Source organism: Acinonyx jubatus, chromosome D2 (genome assembly GCF_027475565.1).
Source record: "Acinonyx jubatus isolate Ajub_Pintada_27869175 chromosome D2, VMU_Ajub_asm_v1.0, whole genome shotgun sequence".
NCBI lineage: Eukaryota > Metazoa > Chordata > Mammalia > Carnivora > Felidae > Acinonyx > Acinonyx jubatus.
In genome coordinates, this window is record NC_069393.1 from 47,093,702 (window position 1) to 47,106,223 (window position 12,522).

Consider the following 12,522-nt stretch of genomic DNA (forward strand, 5'->3'; position numbering starts at 1 on the left):
AGTGGACATTCTTGTCTTGTTACTAATCTTAGGAGAAGGTCATTTGATCTTTTACTTGTAAGTAGCTGTAAGGTTTTTGGTAGATGCTCTTTTTAGGCTGAGAAAGTTTTCTTCTATACCCAGTTTGATGATAGGGTTCCTCATGAAAGAATGTTAAATTCTGTCAAATGCTTTGTATAATATAAGCTTTTCTTTTTCAGTTTGTTAATATGGTCAATTATATTAATTGATTTTCAAATGTTAAAGCAATCTTACTATTCCTGGGATAAACTCCACTTGTGTGTGATATACTATCTTCTTGACATATATATTTTTTGATTTGTTAAACCACTGTTTGGACTTTTACATCTATGTTTTGAGGGCTATTTGTAGTTTCCTCATGATGTTTTTGTCTGGTTTTGGTATTAGAGCAATGCTAGTTTATAGAAGAGTTGAAAAGTATTCCTTCCTTTTCAGACTTCTGGAAAGGTTGTGTAGAATAGATGATATTATTTTTTCAATGTTGTGGAATTCACTTGTGAAGCCATCTAGGCTGATATGCCACTTTTGGGGGATGACATTGTTGATGGCTCTGCAGGGATCACTGATACTATTGAGGCTATCACCTCTAGCACAGAATAGCATTCTTGTAAGGACCTACAGGGGGAATTTCTTCTAGGTCTTGATTTCAGGTCAAGGTATTTGCCCAAGGTATTTGCTTCTTATGCTTGCGTTCAAAAAGAAGACATTTGCTCACCCTTCCATATGGCAGTTTCCTGGTGCCAGAAAACAATGGCCACCCTTCCAGATACTCTATCCATGCCACACAAGCCATGTTTCTTCATCTGACTTCACCTGGCCTCTGGTGATCTAGGAAGTCTTGGGGGGAAATCCGCAGAAGGCTCTCCCTCCTCAGCACCTGCCACTTATATCTAACGACAATCTCTTTTGATAATAGCTCTCTTCAGATGGTTGTTCAGAACTAAGGACAATTTTAAGAGAATTGCCAGCTGGTAAAAAACAAAACGAGACTACCATCTTTCTTCTGATTCGATCACTACGTGTGGTTTAGAAATGATCAGTTTTTCTGTGGGCTGATCCTAATGACCCAACCTCAAACTGTGAAGGAAAATGTTATTCAGTAAAAGACTCTTCATATTCTAAGGACTCTTCGTCCTCCCTTTGCAGCTTCAAGGGTCATAGATTGCCTTATTCCTTTCCTCTGGTCTTTCTTCTTTTTCCATCCTTCAGGAAGAGCCCATCACTTATGCTCTACCAACCCTGTGTTCAACACATCCCTTTAAAAATTAACCAGCCCTGATTGAGAATATATGTGCCAGGCATTTTCATGCTTCAGTCATTGTTTTGTTGAATGTTCACAGCCCTAGAGGGTAAATACAGTCATTATTCCCATTTCATAGGTGAAAAAACTGATGTGTAAAGTGGTTAGGTAACACGCCTAAAGTCACACACACCTAGTAAGTAGTAGAGAAGAACACAACCCCTCCAACTCTACACTGCAGCACTTGGTGCTGGGATGTGTATTTATTGGCTTGTCTCCCTGGTCAGACCATGTGCTTCTCGAGGGTAAGGGTCAGACCATCCTAATCTATGTGTCTACACGACACAAAATGGGAACTCAGCACATGTTTGCTGAATAAATGAATCCTAAATGGAGTTACAGATTCCTTGATTCTAAATCTAAGGAGGACACAGGCACAAAGAGGTAAAAAAAATGTTTGACCCAAGTCATATGATCTTTCAGTGCTAAGGGAGCAGAACAGAAGTAGGGATATCTCATTTACTCATTGGAACAATCAGATCAGAAAAGAAAAACAGTCAACATCCATTTGGAGGATCTGAAAACAATGTGGTCTTGCTTGGGTAATAAATTCACTTGTGGACATGTTGAAGTGCACAAAGCTTCCTTAGATGGCAGGAAATGGTCACGGGGATACACATTTAAGAAGGATGGAAATTAGCATGGAGGGCCCAAGATGGTTGCCTCAGAAGCATTAGTTGTTGTTGTTGTTGTTGTTTTTTTTTGAAGGCTTTGTCAGGGCTAAGGTCAAACTATGCATTTGCTGTACTCTTTAAAAAATAATGAGAACATCTGGGTTTAAATGCTTCTTTTGTCTTAGGCTATATTAATAAGCCAAATCTCCAGTTTGAACCGAATATTGGCAAGGAATGGGGCTTTGGGGAATGTGGCTCTGTCCTTTAGAGGACAGAAGAGGTTAATAGGTCAAAAACCTGGAACAAAACAAACCCTTAAGTGATTCCAGGTTTATCTAAAATAGTTGATTTGTGAGAAAGAGCACATTAGCCTGACAAGCAGGGCTCATTCAAAATGGCCCTGTCTCATTGCCAGCCCATTTCCCAGTTGACTGTGTGGCACCCCTCTCTTTGGAGCAGTGTACTGATGGTCCCTGGATATTCCACTGCATCCCTGCGAATGGGCAGACTGGACCCCCAATACCACACCCGCTGTCTCCTGGCTGTGCGACTTCTGCCAAGCTACCCGAACATTCTGAGCTTCGGTTTTCTCATTTGTAAACTAGGACTAAGGTCAGCACTTGGCCCTCATAGACACTGGTGGGCTTTAGCAAGATCATGACTCTGCTGTTGTTATCAGTTGTACATCTCTGGACCCATAAATGGGAGGCCCTGCTGTGACAGTTCCCTCCGGAAAGGTGAGCAGATTTGTCTGTCCTCAGAGGAGGTCCAGGAGTGGATTTGGTAGTGCCAGTCAAAGTATGCATGTTCAGAGACAGGAAGTGATGAAATGTCAGTGTCTTTAGATTCAGGAAGTGTTTGGTCATGCTTACTAGGCTTCAGTGTAGCTGTGCCCAACTAGCTGTGACCCCACATGCCTGAGCCTGTGTATGGTGTGGCTTCGGTCCAGCTTCTTTTGGACCCTCTGTGTGTTTTACCTCCCGCATCTTGCGGTAGCCAAGACGTATAAAGATGTGTTCCTTAGCCGGAGTTAGGTGGAAGACACACTGTTTAAGTCAGGTCTCAGGAATAGACCATCATCAATCAGAATCTTGCCTCTTTGCTTCCTGTTTGTGAGACTCTGAATGAGGTGTTTCACTCCACCAAACCTCAGTTTCCCCCCACATACAGTGGGGATGGGGAGGAGTATGATGATGGTTCAAAGAGTCATTATGAGGACGAAATGCAACACTACCTTTGAAACAGGCAGCGCAGAGCTTGGCTCACAGTAAATACTCAAATAATAATGTTCATTATCGGCTCTCACACCCGAGCGGGGCTGGAAGAACGATGAAAGCCCTCAAGGGCTGGCAGTGAGAAGCCTCAACCCCGAGCTGCCATTGCTCTGAGGAAAGTTGCAGGGGTTTCACCAAAGGACCAACACAGTGGGCTCTTTCCATTCTCTTCCCCAAAGACTCGGGGCTGGGGCTGAGGAGTGGTGAGGAAGTGCATGGAGATTCTCTCTCAGGGACTAAGAGGACTGCCGAAGTTCAAAGGGAAGCCAATCCTGCTTTCCAAGAACAGGGATGGGGACCAGTCCTGCGGGACAGAGAAGGGGCTCCCTGTACCTCTGGGCTCCCATCTCAGTTACAACCCACTTCCCAGGTTCCCTTTTCTGATGGTGGGTTTGTAGTGAGAATAAAGCCCAGGGTTGAATATCCCCTGGGGCCCGCGTCTCTAACTCAGGATGGCACGTCCCTGCCTTTAGGTGGACACAACGAGAACCCGCTTTGAGGGTTGGACAAGTGGGCATCTGCGAGGGGAGGTGTGGAGCGCTCACAGTCTGTGTGCAGTTCCCCGGTTGTATCTGCTTCTTTGAGCGACTCCAAGAGCCACATCTCAGCAGCAGAGGCACCAGACATCACATGTGCATGCGCGCGCGCGCGCGCACACACACACACACACACACACACACTCACACACATATTTCCTTCCATGCCAAGGAGGTAATGCAAATGAGTGAAGCCGGCCAAGGGTAAGACAAACGTTTTGAGGGGGGGGCAGCTCTGTGATGACTTGGAAACTTTATGACTGGTTCAAAGTCATAAAAAAGTCTCATGGGAGAGAATTTTCTAATTTTAGAAACACTTCCAGCTGGGTGCTGTCTGCTCGTGGCCTGTCTGCCCCTGTTCAGCAGTGGCAATGCTCTGTCTGTGCCCACTGGTGTTGTGGGGCTGGGCATGGGGGTGGGGCAGCAATGGCCCGTGGGACTACTGGACATCCTGAAGAAGCTGTACCTCTGGGCTCCCATCTCAGTTACAACCCACTTCCCAGGTTCCCTTTTCTGATGGTGGGTTTGTAGTGAGAATAAAGCCCAGGGTTGAACATCCCCTGGGGCCTGCATCTCTAACTCAGGATGGCACGTCCCTGCCTTTAGGTGGACACAACGAGAACCCGCTTTGAGGGTTCTGAGGTAGCTCAGCTAACCAGGCCTTAGCCACTGGGCTTTGCCGTCGTGGTGGAGTCTCCTGGGGTCTGGTACCCTTAGAACCTCTAATAGTCCCAGATCCCATCTGCAGAGGGGATTGGCAGGTGGATTGGCAGGTGTCACCTGCAGGTGACACTGGGCAACCTTGGGCCACATGCTTCTCCTCATTTCTGGAGATGCCACGTTCCTTCTGACCAAAGGACCAGGGGCTGCATTAGGTCTCCTGGGGTTTTTGTAAAGTGACAGCCTCTGTCTCAAGTCTTATTTCCTCTCTGGTAGCAATGCCCCTGTAAATGAGGCCCAGATTTCTCAACGGAGATTTCAACAACAAGAGGCTTAAGGGAATAAAGAATTTGCAAATCTTACACACTGGAAACAGGCCAGGAGTTTAGTGACGTTGGAAGAAACTTGAGATTTGCCCAAAAGCACCAAAGCCCCTCTCTCTAGCTTCCCACGTGCTCCCAGCACTCTAAAAAGCTCCAACAACATTATTGGAAAGCCTGGCCATTAAAAGGCAACTTGTGGCCTATTTTTAGCCTGGATCTTATCAAAACCAAGAGGAAGACCCATCTTCAGTGTTAACAGCAGCCCTCTGCACAGAGATAAGAGTGTGCTTAAGAGGAGGTGTGTGTGTGTGTGTGTGTGTGTGTGTGTGTGTGGCTGCAGACCCTTCCACTGACTGAGATAAATCAGACTTTTAAACTGTCTTTTGCTAGGCTATTAGAAAAATAGATATGTCTTAAAACGGCTTCCTGACAGGAGGCAGCTCTGGGCAGAGTATCACCAAGATATCTGATAGCTAAAAAGGATACATTATAGTTATCTGAAAACCAAGGCCTGGAGGAGGGCAGGGTGGGCTCAAGATCAACAGAGGTAGACCAGGACTCGAACCCCAGACACAGAAACACTCTATAGGTTTACCTTTCTCTCCCCAGGATGTGAAGTTGTGGGCATCGGCATTCATTCCCTTATATGTAGGTAACAAGGTGGTTCTGTTGGAGGTGGGAGATGGCTACCCTGCCAGCCCATTTACTCAGGACCCTCAGCAGAGCAATTCCAGACCCTTCCTGGTGTCTGCTGGGCGGGGTTTCCTACTCTGAGAAGCAGGGGTTTTTTTGGCCAGAGTCCTGGCCTTTACAAAAGTTGAGGCACCTGAGCTCCAGACTTGCTGTCCCTGTGATCTGCAGTGTGACCTTGGGCAAGGTCACTGCCCCTATTTCGGCTCAGGTGCACCATCTTGCAATAAGAAGGGTGGCATTAGAGCTTCCCCGACAGCTGACTTCCTGTGCTGAGGACCTGGATGCTAGAAGAGCCCACTGGCCAGCCTCCCCAACAAGCTCTGAACCATGTCATAGAGGCTTCTCCCAAGAGGTTTATGCCCTCAGTTCCACTTAACTCGGCTCAGCTTATGCATCCTTGATCTTTCAAAATACCTGGCCAGGAGGTCCAGATCAGAAAGTGCCATCCGAGGGGGTCTGGGTGGCTCTCCCAAGGTCACACATCAGCAGATGACAGGGTGGGGGGCTGGAACCAGCACTGTTGGAGTCTGAGCTGGGGGACATTTCCTATTTGCCAAGACCCATCCTGGATTTTGTCCAGTGGCAAGGAAGGACCTGGTGATCAATGTGTGTCTCTTCTTTTTCCTAAGGGTCAGTGGGACCAGAGCTAAGAGCTCAGAACGCTGCCTTCTCACTTCCCCCACACAGACTCTGGCCATGTGGGGCCTATGGGACTAAAGGTTGGGGTCTGCACTCGGGAAGTGAGCAGGCAGAACTCAGGATCGTGGGTGCTCTGGTTCTGCTCTGTCTGTGCTTCCAGAAAGTCAAGCAGCCTGTGATCAGGCCGGGTAAGGGAGAGGAGCCCAGGGTAGGGAACCATTTCTTCTCCAGACCCACACTGTGTTCTTGTAGTCAGGCCACAGGGAGGGGGCTTGGGTTTCTACAGGACTTTCTGTTAATGAGGTGGGAGTGGGCCAAGGGAAGGCGGGATCTCCATGTTTAGTCCTAGAGCTCAGCCTGCCCCAAGTGCTGGGAATTCTCTTTCTATGAAATAGGGCTGTGGTTTGAGCTCTGTTGATCATCTTTATAACTATACGGGGAGGCATCCTTTCTCTCTGATTCTCACATTGGCCTGGTTTTTTATACCTTCACCTTCAGACCCCACCTCCACCTCACAATAGCCCTCCAGGAGGTAGAGCAGACCCTCTCTACTCAGTTCCCAGATGAGGACACTGAGGGCTCCCAGGGTCACATGGGTGGTGGGTTACCAAGTGGAGATTTGGCATCAGGCTCCCTCACTCAGGCTCACCCCACTGCACCTTGCCGCTGCCCTGCGAAACAGTGTTTCTGGAGGCATTGGGAAGAAAAGTGAGAGCAGATGTGGCCCGATGTGTCCATCTGTCCCCAGCCTGCTGGCCCCCACCCCTTGAGCAGCCATGTCTGCTGTGTCCAGGGCGCAGGGGACTGTAGTGGGGAGGCGGGGTCTTACCTGCAGCAGTGGTGATGCCCAGGAGCCGGCAGGTGTATTCCAGCCCAGTCCAGAACATCTGTAGCTTCATGGTGCCAGGGTCGAGGGCAGGGTCCTAGTAGGGCAGGCAGCAGAAGCTCCGGCCTGAGATGCTCCTGGATGCCCGTGTGCAGGGGGAGGCTGTGGCTGTCGGCTCTGGGCCCCCGTGCCCCGGGGCCCTGCCTTCCAAACCAGTCCTGGCCACCACAGCCTGGCCGAGGTGTGAACAGGGCTCACCTTCCCGGCTCTGCTGCCTGTGCCCTTGCCAGACGCTCAGCTTAATCATTACCTTGGAAGAGTGCCCCTGCCGCTCCGCGCAGCTCCGGCCTGGCCCAGAGTTGCTGCGGCTCCAGCACGGCCGCTTGAGATCGGGCCAATTAGGGCTGGGCTGGAGGCAGCCTGGAGCTGGCAATTAACCATTTCTGGGTGGGAGGGGAGAGCCGAGGAGCCAGCCCAGGCCCTTCCTTACTGGTCAGCTCTGAGAAAGTCACACCTGGACCTCAGGCCCACGGGGTCCGGGGAAGTCATTGTCTAGAGGTGACCGTTTCGTGTGGAAGAGAAAGCTGTGTCTTTAAATCACTAGCAGAAACAACTCATGAAATGAGCTCCAAGCTTCTATTCTTCTGCATATAGGTGGATTAGAAAGCTTTGCAGCCACGCTAGATTTGGACTCCGACCAGTTATACTTAGCTCAGGCCCATAGCACACATGGACCCTCCTTTATCCCCGACAGGCATCCCTGACATGTGATATGGGAAACACTATGATTCTTTGGGAGGGGACTTTCTGTGTCAATAATTAACTGGATGACCTTGGGGAAACCCAAAGATGTTTGTGAGCCTTAGTGACTTTTGCAGACGATAAATGAGAGGGTTTGGCTGGATCGGTGATTCTCAGGGTATGTTCTGAGAGCTGCTCCAGGAAGCCCAGCCTCTAAAAGCTGACAATCGTGGGCTTTTACTAATTCACAATTTACTCATTGATGAAAACTTTTAGCATTCCTCCCAGGCATTTTTCTGAAATCTTTTATCCCTTTGCTCAAGTGGAATAAACAGCCGAACAACCAAATTAGGAAAAAAAAAAAATCCCCAAACTAAATTTTAATAATAACGAAAAGCTCAGGCATAGTCTGTTTTGCTTATTGCTTTGGTGAGGATCATACGCCTTCATATAACGAATACATATTTTTCTCTAGTAAATTTTAAAAAAAATTTTTTAATGTTTATTTTTGAGAGAGAGAGAGAGAGAGAGAGAGAGAAGGAGTGTGAGAGGGAGAGGGTCAGAGAGAGAGGGAGACACAGAATCCAAAGCAGGCTCCAGGCTCCGAGCTATCAGCACAGTGCCTAATGCGGGGCTTGAACTCATGAATGGTGAGATCAGACCTGAGCCAAAGTCAGAGGCCTAACTGACTGAGCCATCCAGGCGCCCCTCTAGTAAATTTATTGTAAGTTTCCAGTGAAGAAAACAAGCAACAGAACTAAAAGGCAACCTACAGGATGGGAGAAGACATTTGCAAATGATATGTCTGATACAGGGTTAGTATCCAAAATACGTAAAGAACTGATACAACTCAACACCCCAAAACAAATAATCCATTTAAAAAATGGGCAGAAGACACCTGAAAAGATGTTCATCATCATCGCTTACCATCAGGGAAATTAAAATCAAAGCTACAAGGAGATATCACATCACATCTGTCAGAATGGTTAAAATAAAAAACACAAGAAACAAGTGTTGATGAGGGTGTGGAGAAAAAGGAACCCTGGTGCACTGTTGGTGGGAAAGCAAACTGGGGCAGCCACTCTGGAAAACAGAATGAAGGTTGCTCAAAAAAAAGTAAAAGTAGAATTACCCTATCATTCAAGAGTCACACTACTGGTTATTTTACTCCAAAATACAAAAACACAAAATCAGAGGGATACATGCATCCCTATGTTTATTGCAGCATTACTTACAATAGCCAAATTGCTGATGCAGCCCAAGTGTCCATCAATTGATGGGCGGATAAAAAGATGTGGTGTATGTACACATTGGAACATTATTCAGCCATAAAAAGAATGAAATCTTGCCATTTGCAATGACATGGTCGAAGCCAGAGAGTATTACGTTAAGTGAAATAGTCAGAGAAAGACAAGTACCATATGATCTCACTCAATTTAAAAAACAAAACAAACATGCAAAGAAAAAAGAGAGAGACACAAACCAAAAAACAGACTCTTAACCATAGAGAACAAATTGATGGTTACCAGAGTGGAGGTGGGTGGGGGCATGGGGGATATAGGGGATGAGGATTAAAGACTTATTATGATGAAAAAAATAAAAATAACAGTTATTCTAATATGATTGATTAATTTGGTCAAGATTTCATGACATTCCATAAAGATTACCAATTTTTTTTTAATCTCCCCCATTTGAATCAGTTTAAGAATTGCTGTTGTTCATGTGACCTTTAAGATCAAGTTTAAAAATGTATGGTTTGGGGAAGCCTGGGTGGCTCAGTGAGCTGAGCGTTGGACTTCAGCTCAGGTCACGATCTCATGGTTTGTGAGTTCAAGATCCTATGGAGCTTTCTGCTGTCTGCTATGAAGCGGGGCTTGCTTCAGATCCTCTGTACCCTCCCCCCCCCTCCCCTCCGAGCACCTCCCCTCCCCTGCCGCCTGCCAGCTCATGCATGCGCATGTGCTCTCTTTCTTTCTCTCAGAAAGAAAGAAAACAATTTTAAAAAGATTGAAAATGTATGGTTTGACATATTTACTTCTTGGGTCAGCTGTGTTTATCAACTCCAAAGTTCCCAGTTTTTCTTTTTTTTAAATTTTTTTTTTAATGTTTATTTATTTTTGAAGGAGAGAGAGAGACAAGGTGTGAGTGGGGGAGGGGCAGAGAGAGAGGGAGACACAGAATCGGAAGCAGGCTCCTGGCTCTGAGCTGTCAGCACAGAGCCTGACAAGGAGCTCGAACCCATGAACTGTGAGATCATTACCTGAGCCGAAGTCGGACGCTCAAACGACTGAGCCGCCCAGGCGCCCCACAAAGTTCCCAGTTTTTCACAGGTCTTGGCGCTCCACATCCCCTCTCCCACATGCTGGTACCTGGGTGTCTGTAGCACACACTGAACCGCACAGATGTTGTTGCGGGCGGCCGGGGGGTCTGCAGTCCTGTGGTTCCGTGCCCCGTAGGGGCCTGTGCTCTCAGCTCCTCGGGAAGTTCTGGCCAGCCCTGCAGCTCACTTTGCTTCCTCCTTGCTAACAGCAGCTGGTTTTGCTGGGTGTCTGACATCTGTCTGCTCAGAAGACATAGACTCCTTCCAGGCCTTGCTTGCCACGGTCTGTTGAACTCCGCAGGCCCGATTATAGCCTTCCCTTCCTGGTGCCTTTGTTTTAGGAGCGAGCGTGTGACCCGATTCTGGCCAAATAGCCTGGAAGGGGTATGTGCTGATGTACTTCTGGGAAAGTGTACCTCGCTTTTAACAAGGGGCCTGAGGATGGGCTGGGCTTCCCCTCCGTGAGTGCACCTGTATCAGGACGGGCAGCTCCTTGGTGATGAGGGGGGTCAAGGCAAAGGGCGAAACAAGCACGTGAGTCTGTCCAGTGCTATGGCAACAACACTGGGCACTGGATGTCCTTAGGGAGCTGCTAAACTTACCTGTTCCTTATTTATTTATTTATTTACATTTTAAAAAACGTTTATTTATTTATTTTGAGAGGGTGTGTGCGCACAAGTTGGGGGGTGCAGAGAGACGGGGAGAAAGAGAGAATCCCAAGCAGGCTTCACACTGTCAGCTCAAGAGCCCAGTGCACGTCGGGTTGGTGGAGGAAGGAGGGTATGGCCCGTTGTGAAAGCACGCAGTGGACGAGACCCCTTGTGTGCTGGCTTGAGGAAACTGCAAAGAGGACTCTGGCAGAGTTTCTGGCCTTGCTGTCACTAAGCCGATTTGTGGAGCTCCGTGGGGAAAGGAGAAATCTGGCTGGCAGACAAGGTCCTCAGACATCTCAGAATTCAGAGAAAAGATTTCCAGGAACCGAGGGCCAGAGGCCCTGAAATAGAAGCTAACTGTGAAGGTGGGGGAAGCTCCCAGACCTTCAGGTCTGACTTTGTAGTCCTTCATGAGCTCAGAGGAAGAAGAAGGGGTCACTTCCCTGAGAGATCAGGGGGCTTCCAAGAGGCTTGTGAAAGGGTGGAAGGAAGGACCCAGGACTGAGCACGGCTGCGAGGGACCTGTATAAAGAGTGCAGCAAAGTACCCTGCACAGCACGAAGGGAGCCTCAGACTACAGCAGTATAGGGACCAGAGAGCAAGGGGCCCCACTGCTCCTGACAACAGTGTGGCGTGGGTACGGCACAGAGAAAGCACGCTTTCCACTCCGGCTGAGTTGGGAAGAATTTAAACTTGCCCTAATGGGTGGGCGTTATGGGGAGAAACTTTCAGTTCACAGTAGGGGAAGGTGTTCTCTCAGTTGTTCCCCACTCATAGGATGGGCTGGTGTGGGAGGTCATGAGCTCCCTGGAGCCCCCAAGTATACCGTGTGTGTATGTGTGTGTGTGTGTGTGTGCGCACGCGCATGTGTGTGCGCACGTTTACATTGCTGACACTGAGGGCAATTCTCAAGCTCTGATCAGACGATTTGGACCCCCGAGTCTGTGATTCCAGATGACTGTCATTCTTAAGGGAATCCAGACAATTGCCCTGAGAAGTGCCAGGGATGCACCTAGAATGCAAAGGAAGAGAGCCAGAATTTCCTACCTTGCCTGGTTCCTCTTCTGTGCATCTGTCCACAGCCGGGCCAGGGCAGAGAAGCAGTGCAGAGAGGGAGAGGAGGGGTGCCCAGTTCAGTTCCGCAGTTAACAGCTGTGTGGCCTGAGACATTCTTTATCCTCTCTCAGTCCTAACTTTCTTATCTATCAAATGGGTCTACAAGGTGTCTCACTGGGATAGAAGTATTGTGTCAAAAGTACCTGTCTACAGCAGATGCCGGGAAACAGGATCTACTATTAGGAGTGAACCAAGAAAACTTTCTGCACTGTGGTCAACCTTTTGTAGGTTTTGTAACAATAGGATTCCACCCAGTGAACCAATGACACTCCCAATTAGGGGCACGGCCCGGCCCTGACCTCAGGGAAATAGAGGGAAAAGCTGTTCTTTGGGATGACAGGGCTCACCCAGAGCTTTGTTTACTATATTGTTTCATTTCACGGCACACTAACCAGAGTCCCTGTGTGTTGTAACCATAGGAAGGCAGTCAGACTCAATCAGCTTACAATAATTCAAGCTGCTTGGTAATAAATGTCCTGCCTCCAGGGCTGTGAAAACTAGTGATAACGTCAGTGACAATTATAATAACTAGTGTTTGTTCAACATTAACTGCATTCCAGGTGCTGTGCTAAGTGCTGTATATACAACCCTATTCTTTTATTCACATTTTATAGATGAGGAAGCAGTCATGTTAGATTAAGTGCATTTACTCAAGATCACACAAAACAGAAATGAGAAGACAATGAGCCCAGTGGTCTCTGCTTGGCTCCCTCTGCTGTGCCCTCTGGTTTTACAGGTGCCTTTATCATAAAGCTGCCCAGTGAGAGGAGACCATTCTGGTAACCCTGGGGCAATTCATCCAGGAG

At 48.0% G+C, this 12,522-nt stretch overlaps 1 protein-coding gene across 3 annotated transcripts in view; it reads right to left on the reverse strand.

Moving 5' to 3' along the window:
• Positions 1 to 7,931, reverse strand: part of TMEM72 (transmembrane protein 72) — a 30,596-nt gene extending 22,665 nt beyond the window's left edge. The window contains exon 1 of one of the 3 annotated variants that reach the window (XM_053207106.1): positions 6,890 to 7,931. Coding sequence is in view for 1 of the 3 variants with exons in the window: in XM_027062574.2 (XP_026918375.1) it covers positions 6,890 to 6,959 (70 nt within the window). In the remaining 2 variants the exon portion in view is untranslated. The remainder of the gene's footprint in view (positions 1 to 6,889) is intronic. The other 2 variants (XM_027062574.2, XM_053207104.1) reach the window with 2 other exon arrangements.
• Between the last annotated feature and the right edge of the window lie 4,591 nt (positions 7,932 to 12,522).